Raw genomic sequence first — 8925 nt, forward strand, 5'->3', positions numbered from 1 at the left:
AAGGAACTCTTAATGCTTCAGCTTCATACCGAGACATTTTAGACGATTTCATGCTCCCAACTTGGTGGGAACAGTTTGGGGATGACCCCTTCCTGTTCCAACATGACTGCACACCAGAACACAAAGCAAGGTCCATAAAGACTGTGGAGTCCTGACCTCAACCTGATCGAACACCTTTGGGATGGATTAAAGCGGAGACTGTGAGCCAGGCCTTCTCATCCAACATCAGTGCCTGACCTCACAAATGCGCTTCTAGAGGAACGGTCAAAAATTCCCATAAACACACTCCTAAACCTTGTGGAAAGCCTTCCCCAGAAGAGTTGAAGCTGCAAAGGGTGGACCAACTCCATATTAAATTCATGTGCATGTAAAGGCAGACGTCCCAGTTTTGGCCTGACTCGCAGTCTCCGCTCTAATTCATCCCAAAGGTGTTCTATCAGGTTGAGGTCAGGACTCTGTGAAGTTTCTTCCACACCAAACTCACTCATCCATGTCTTTATGGACCTTGCTTTGTGCACTGGTGCGCAGTCATGTTGGAACAGGAAGGGGTCATCCCCAAAATGTTCCCACAAAGTTGAGAGCATGAAATTGTCCAAAATGTTCTGGTGCACTTTTTTTTTTTTTTTTTTTTTACTGGTACTAAGGGGCCGAGCCCAACCCCTGAATTCAATGATTTGGAGTGGTGTTCCAATACTTTTGGCAATACAGAGTATATCTGAGTAACACTGCTCTTTATTAACATGATTTTTAAATATAATGTTTTAATGTTAATTAATGCAAATTCCCTTATGCTCTGAATAAATTAAGGACTGACTATTTTAAACCAATAACAAAACATAAGGTTTAACCACCAGTCAACAAATGCAGTTAGTTAACTAGCTGAGTTTAGTCAAGCTTACCAAGACCATTTGTGTTTAATTAATTTAACAAAGCCTCAGTTGTTTAAATGTCATTCATTCACCTGCAGACATTGCTAAATCCTGGTCAGGGTCTCAATGGATCACTGGATCTCAAGAACACAGAGTAATGCAGAAATTCACAGAGGATGGACACCAGGACACCATGTACACACACACACACACACATTCATACCTGGGGACAATTTAAAGTAGCCACCTGGCTGTCCTGTGTTTGAATGTAATATAATGCAACATATCAGTTTACAGATTAAAGTTTACTGTGTTTTAAGTTTTGTTGTATGCAGTTTATGAATGTTTCCTACTTTTACCACAGTGAGCAAACCTTTATGCCATGCTCAGCACATTTTATTTTGGACCAGTCAATTTATTTAAATGTCTGTTCTCAAAATCTTCTACAAATGGTGAATTGTGATACCTTCACCCCTGCCCTGTGAAAGGTGTTGGTGATGCCATTGTTCTGGGTTTTTCTTCACAGCTCTCACAACGTTTCTGTCATGAACTGCTGTTGTTTTCCTAAGCTGACCTCCTCAGTGTCCGGTTGTTAGTACACCCAAGGAACCATTTGTTGTATTGGCTATGCTTTTACTTTTCTCAGCTTCAAAACAGCTTGATTTGGATCTTTATATTGGTTTATTCATTTTTACAACAAATCCAGTCTACAAAATTGAAACCCGGGGGGATCAAACCTAAACATTCAGAGCTATTAATTATTTAAAGCACCTTGGCAGCACGAAAGACTGGTCAGTCACGTGTTCCAATAAGTTGAAAATGGTTGAGTTCGAACAAAGGTCACTATGTTCTAAATTATTGCTGATCTATCAATTCAACTCGATCTCAAACTTAAATATCTCCAAAAAAAAAAAAAAAGAAAAAAAGGGATTGGCCTTGCCGTTCCAATACTTTCAGAGATATTAGTACATTATATATATTGTGATGATTAAACTTCATACAGCTACATTTTTGTATCTTGCAAACGTCAGTAACACATAAGGTGTAGCATGTAACATGTCCTGATGTATAGCAGACGTTCATTCATGTTTTAATGAACTGCTGAACATTAATTCAGACCACCCTATGCTACATCTGAGGAGATATTTAGGTGGCTGATCTTTCTAACAGCAGCAACACTGACCTGTCCTGGTATTAGAGGCTTAGCCTGATGTCTCATAACCCTTTCCACTGGATAGATGTAGTAGAGATGAGAAATTGTGTATAGCAATAAATGGGCTACGCTTTCATCTACAATATATTATATACAATGCAAATATAAAAAAAAACAAAAAAAAAAAAACAGTGAAAAACATCGAAGCATCGATTTTAATTAAAATGTATAAAAAAAATGTACAAATTTTTACAGTTGTTAAAATCAAGCATTGAATCAAAATATATCCAAATTCATCAGTCACTAAAAATCATCGTTAAAAAAAAAACAGAACAACGTAAGACATATGCCAGCCGTACAGAGACATTAACTGGACACGGTCATCACAGTGAAGGATTTGGACGGGCTTGAGTGACTGATTCGCAGTTTCTCTTTGCAGCTGTCCACAGAGTTCAGACGAGTCTCCTGCGGCGGTGCGGACTCGTACAGTACACATATGGACCCATCCTCCCCTATACGATAGGACACTTCGTAGGGGTCAACCCACATTGTAAGCTCGCTGGGTAAGAGGGAGAAAAGCTGCTCCCTGCTGAGGCCGACGGTGTAAGCGGCTTTTCCTACTAGCGGGTCCATCCTGTGATTGATCCGAATACAGCGATATCCCGATCCTCTGAAAGGTGCATCGGGGAACCAGTGGTGCTCATAATGCTCTAAAAACAAAGATAAAAAAAACACGTTTATAAACTTAAACCAATAAGGATCTCAAGAAAGGCAGCATGAGATCAAATCTGTCCTATTAAAACGCTAAAGCCTGTTTTGTGCTGTTCGATTTCAAGATTTGTTTATTGTAGAAGTTCATCCATAGCTATTTTGTAGAAGAGCGTACACATTTAAATAAAACAGGACACTGTGGCACTAAATCAGCCACCGGTCAGCATTTCCCATTATGTCCATCTCACAACAAAAGGAATTATTTTACCTCAATCAATTTGCCACATGCCTAATGCTCAGTGGGGTAAATAATTCACAATTCTTTTCGTTTTATATAAATCAGTGACTTTCATTTAAAGTCAAAATAATACGCTTTCTCCTTTTATATGTGGTTGATTGAATCGCTAGGATTCGTTGGGCAGGCATTGTTCATCTGAGATTCATCCCTGAGCTAGAAACCAACCGGTCCACCTTCAAAGAAAATAAGAAACTAAAGTGGATTGAAGAAAAGATGAATATTTTGGTCGTGTGTGTGTGTGTGTGTGTGTGTGTGTGTGTGTGTGTGTGGATGCCAGGTTTAATCTCACCTCCCAAAGCCTCCTCCAGAGAATGGCTGAAGTCTTGGAGTTGTTCTTCAGAGAGAAGTCCTGTTCCTCTCAACAATGTGGTGATAAAGTTCACAGCTGTGGCCACCTCGGCTTTCATCGCGAAATATTTTCATAAGCTGTAAAATATCACAGAATACATGTTGCTTTCTAAGACACCATTTATGTTGAACTGATCATGAAGCTGATGTAGAAGTTAGCTTGGAGTCGTCTGGCCTGAGTAGTAGTAGTAGAAGTGGTAGTAGTAGCAGCTTGGCACTTTTCCTTTGTTCAGGAAACAAAGATAAAATGACAATTAAACACGACTCACCTCCTCCAGACTGGTCGAAACTAATGTACACAGACTTTCTGCCTCTTTTCTAATCGCAATCTGAACATTACACCCAAGCCAACTTTCAATTTAATCGACTTTCTTGCGCCCAAACTTCACTTGACTTCACTTCCACAGGCACTGACCAAAATAGGATCAACAGCGCGCCGCATCCCAAATCGCCCCGGAATTGCTCTATAAGAGCGCTACGTAGGGACCGGAATACAGAAGCTTCCGTGCCCTACCAAGTGCACTCCGTGTCTATTTGGTATTCGGCCTTCGCAGTTGTAGACGTTGCGGAATGTCAGGTAGTAAACATTCCCCAGCGTCATACAAGTCGCTTGTCCAATCGGATTTTACGCCTGGGACGACGTCATACGTACAGCGAGTGCGCGTCTTTCTTCCAGATTAAGAATGATATTTTAACAACCTTTTTTTTTTTTAAAAAAAAAACGTTATAATTGTGCAGATATTTTCTATTTAATCCATAAAACACTCTGTAGTGTCAGGGACTGATTATGAGACAGTGGGCCCCTGGCATGGACACACACAAGGCCCCGATATTGCTTAGCAACAATAATAGATTCACAGTGTGGGTGTGGCCAAAGTTTCCAGAGAAAGTGTACAATTCCACTGAAATTCATTCATCAGCTTTGTTAGCAGAGTACTACTGAGACTGCAGAAAGTGACATGAGTGGATGTTTGAAATGCTTGATGCCAAAAGTTTCGGGACGTCTGCCTTTACATGCACGTGAACTTTAATGACATTCCATTATTAATCCTTAGGGATTTAATATGGAGATGCTATAACAGCTTCAACCCTTCTGGGAAGGCTTTCCACAAGGTTTAGGAGTGTGTTTCTGGGAACTTTTGACCATTTCTCTAGAAGCGCATTTGTGAGGTCAGGCACTGATGTTGGACGAGAAGGTCTGGCTCGCAGTCTCCACTCTAATTCATCCCAAAAGTATTCTATCAGGACTTTGTAAAGTTCCTCCTCACCAAACTCACTCATCCATGTCTTTATGGACCTTGCTTTGTGCACTGGTGTGCAGTTATGTTGGAACAGGAAGGGGTCATCCCCAAACTGTTCCCACAAAGCTGGGAGCATGAAATTGTCCAACATGTCTTGGTATGCTGAAGCATTAAGAGTTCCTTTCACTGGAACTAAGGGGTCAAGCACAACCCCTGAAAAACAACCCCACATCACAATCCCCCCTCCACCAAACTTTACACTTGGCACAATGCAGTCAGGCAAGTACCGTTCTCCTGGCAACCGCCAAACCCAGACTTGTCCATAGGATAGCCAGACAGAAAAGTGTGATTGGTCACTCCAGAGAACATGTCTCTACTGCTCTAGAATCCAGTGTCAGCGTACTTTACACCACTGTATCCAACGCTTTGCATTGCACTTGGTGATGTAACGCTTGGATGCAGCTGCTCGTCCATGAAAACCCATTCCATGAAGCTCTCTATGCATTAATCTGATGGCCACATGAAGTGTGGAGGTCTGTAGCTACCGACTCTGCAGAAAATTGGTGACTTCTGCGCACTGTGCACCTCAGTATGCCCTAACACTGTTCTGATGTTATGTGGCCTTCCACTTTGTGGCTAAGTTGCTGTTGTTCCCAATTGCTTCCACTTTGTTATAATGCCACGTACAATTGATCCTGGAATATTTAGTAGTGAGGAAATTTCACGAATGGACTTATTGCACAGGTGGCAACCTATCACTGAGCTTCTGATTGTGACCCATCCTTTCACAAATGTGTGTAGAAGCAGTCTGCATGCCTAGGTGCTTGATTTTATACACCTCTAACCATGGAAGTGATGGGAACACCTGAATGCAATGATTTGGAGGGGTGTCCCAAAACTTTTGGCAATATAGTCTATGACGTTCATTTCATGGGTTTCCCAAATTCTGAGCTTGTTTTTAAAACTTTACTGCTTCGCTAACAACAAAAACATGCAGTGCAAATAGAGATGTCATTTCTGTTATGTCTATCACTGTTAAAGTATCTCACCACTGAATAGGAAAGGAAAAATCCTCCATTCTGTTAGAACAGATATGAATAGCCGGCCTCCATTAGGTCCATTAGGTATTGTATTTGTTCATTTATTTTACCTCTGTTTGCACTACTTATTACTCATTGTTAATGGAGCAACAAAGTGAGAAAAGGTCATACCCCGTGGAAAGAGGATCGTGTTTTGTCAACAGCTATTACATCATTCCAAACACAAACATTTCAAACCTCCAGTAGCTTCACTTTTGACAGCATCACCTTTGACAGTGGTTTTCTTCTTTTTTTTTTTGTCCAAAAGACTTCCTGTTTCTCTTGACACTGTGTGCTACACTTTAGAAAATGCAAGTATACAGCGAATACAGGAACCATTCTCAAAGTCAAAGTCAAAGTCAGACCCATTCTGTTTCTCTGGGCACTTTGTGGACTAGTCTTAACTTTTACTATTTCTAGGTTAGTGGTTAAGGTTGTGAGTTCAAATCCCAGGTCCACCAAATTACCACCACTGGGCCTTTGAGCCTTAACCCTCAATTGCTCAGTTGTATATAAAAAAAGTTGGATAAATTGTAAGTCACTCTGGATAAAAGAGTCTGCCAAATGCCAGGAGTGTAAATGTAAAATTCTTATTGAAGTATTCTATAGTAACTCCTTTCCTGGCAGCTCAAATTAATCTCTAGACACTGTCATGTGTGAAAATCCCAGGAGATCAGCAGTTTCTGAAACACTCAAACCAGCTGATCGTCCATCCCATGATCAGTCACAGAGCTCACAATTCTGTTGTGAACATTAGCTGAACCTGTATATGTATGATTTATGTATTGTGCTGCTGCAAAATTCCGACAGTAAAGAAGAGCTCATTTATTTCTGCCATAGCAACATCGATCGATGCAAGTAGTGATACCATTAATGTTGTGCATCCGTTTTCACTGGAAAGGAGAAGTCAGGGCTCTTTCACATCTTTGTCTCTAAATACCTGTTTGATCAGGAAGACACCTGGACAGACTGAGAGTAATAACCAACTTCCTTCCTGTCAGAAACCAGAAAAAATACAGAACCCAGCTTAGCTGTTTTGTGAATTGAAAGTCATCCTGTTCTATAATCTCTACACCAATCAACAATGCATGGTGTTAAAAAATGATTTTAAAAAACACTAGATGGGTATTAAAATATTATTTTAGCATGTGTATGATGAGGCTGCTGTGATGGACTGGTGACCTGTCCAGGGTGTACCCCTGCCTTTCGCCCAATGTGTGCTGGGAGTGGCTCCAGCAGATCCCTGTGACCCTAATTAGGAATAAAGCAGGTATAGAAAATGGATGGATGGATGGTGAGGCGGCATAATGAATGTTGCTATGAAGAGCGAGAAAGAATTTACATATGGATAATTTGACTAGGCCTATATTTATCACTGCCACAAACAATTCTGTATTAAAAAAGGCGGATCAAAATAAAATTTGCATTTTACAGCAAACGCCTGAGAATTCACAAATGGATATGTTTTAAATAAAGTCCAAAATAGCATTAGGAAACATGTCAACAGAAGTCTTTATCTGTCATGATGAGGCTCTGAAAACAATGTAAATAATTAGATATTTAGCATTTTTATTATATATATATAATTTTTAAAAGAAACTGAACAATAGTGAACGCATTAGAAGTTGGACGTGTTCTTCCAAAACATTATCTGGACCACCATCAGCAGGATATTACATTGTGCAGTCGTTAAAACAACACAGACTGTTTACTCTGAGAAGAGCAGAAAGCAGATAAGATAACATCTGTGCTATTACACCCATTTGTTATTGCTTTATTGTCTGCTGCTTTTATCTACACTCACTTTCACCCCCTTGACCTGTTCAATATTTTGTACAATAAGAAACTGGAACTAAAATGGACTTAATTGGACATTTTTACCATTTGATGTACACTATATAATACTTGTGTTGGTTGCACATATTCAAGTGTTACCAGATTTTTAAAATAAAACCCCATATTTATACTTCGTTTGATCTTTGCTCCTTGGTCTTCATGGTGCAGCTTTGGGTTCCTCCAAAAAACTGGTGCATTTCTATAATGACACTGTAATTGCACACTGCTAAAGTTCTTTCATTTATACCATAGTAATATAACATGTAATTGCCACAGTATTACATTTTGTAATTTGTAATTAAATCATGTATCTGAATTTTATTTTTTATTCACAAAACAATTAATCAATAAAAAGCTAATTTGGTTTTTCCTTAGTGTTTGTCCCGCACACTTGCAGGGTCCGCTGTTTGTAGCGGATCAATCGACCTGCGTGATTTGGCACAGGTTTTACACCGGATTCCCTTCCTGTCGCAACCCTCCCATTTTTATCCAGGCTTGGGACTGGCACTGAGAGTCAACTCTTCAATCAATAAAAAGCTAATAAATTAGTAAATGTCTATAGAGACCTGACCATCACACCCATATGTACTTGCTGAAAATCCCATTCCAGATTTAGTCACCTTTTGGTGTACTAATAACCTCCACTCTAGTGACAAGGATTTCCACCACATTTTGTTATTTTTTCCACTTCTAATTTGTCCTATGGGGTTGAAGTCAGTACTCTTGAGGTCTTCCCCACCAGACTGGGCACACCATGTCTCAATGGACCCTGTTTAGTGGACAGAGGCATTGTCATGCTGGAACAGGTTTGAGCCTCTTAGTTTCAGTGAATGGAAATTGTAATGCTAAAGCAAACAAAGCCATCCTTTACAACTGCATGTGTGTGTCTAACAGTTTGAGGAAGACCCACATACACATTATATTGCCAAAAGGTTTGGGACACCCCTCCAGATCATTAAATTCAGGTGTTGTTTTTCAGGAGCTGGGCTCGGCCCCTTAGTTCCAGTGAAAGGAACTCTTAATGCTTCAGCTTCATACCAAGACATTTTGGACAATTTCATGCTCCCAACTTTGTGGGAACAGTTTGGGGATGACCCCTTCCTGTTCCAACATGACTGTACACCAGTGCACAAAGCAAGGTCCAAAAAGACATGGATGAGAGAGTTTGATGTGGAGGAACTTGACTGGCCTGCACAGAGTCCTGACCTCAACCTGATAGAACACCATTGGGATGAATTAGAGCAGAGACTGTGAGTCAGGCCTTCTCGACCAACATCAGTGCCTGACCTCACAAATGCGCTTATAGAGGAATGATAAAAAATTCCCATAAACACACTCCTAAACCTTGTGGAAAGCCTTCCCAGAAGAGTTGAAGCTGTTATATCTGCAA

At 40.3% G+C, this 8925-nt stretch overlaps 1 protein-coding gene across 1 annotated transcript; it reads right to left on the reverse strand.

The window, feature by feature from the left end:
- Window positions 1-2223: 2223 nt before the first annotated feature.
- Window positions 2224-3813, reverse strand: si:dkey-42i9.4 (uncharacterized protein LOC492503 homolog). Its single transcript, XM_058373823.1, has 3 exons — window positions 3649-3813; window positions 3321-3457; window positions 2224-2732 (listed from the first exon to the last, which is right to left on the reverse strand). Exons 2-3 carry the CDS (start codon window positions 3436-3438, stop codon window positions 2389-2391), a joined length of 462 nt encoding a protein of 153 aa, XP_058229806.1. The 5' UTR covers window positions 3439-3457; window positions 3649-3813; the 3' UTR covers window positions 2224-2388.
- Window positions 3814-8925: the final 5112 nt, after the last annotated feature.

Source organism: Hemibagrus wyckioides, linkage group LG21 (assembly GCF_019097595.1).
Source record: "Hemibagrus wyckioides isolate EC202008001 linkage group LG21, SWU_Hwy_1.0, whole genome shotgun sequence".
NCBI lineage: Eukaryota > Metazoa > Chordata > Actinopteri > Siluriformes > Bagridae > Hemibagrus > Hemibagrus wyckioides.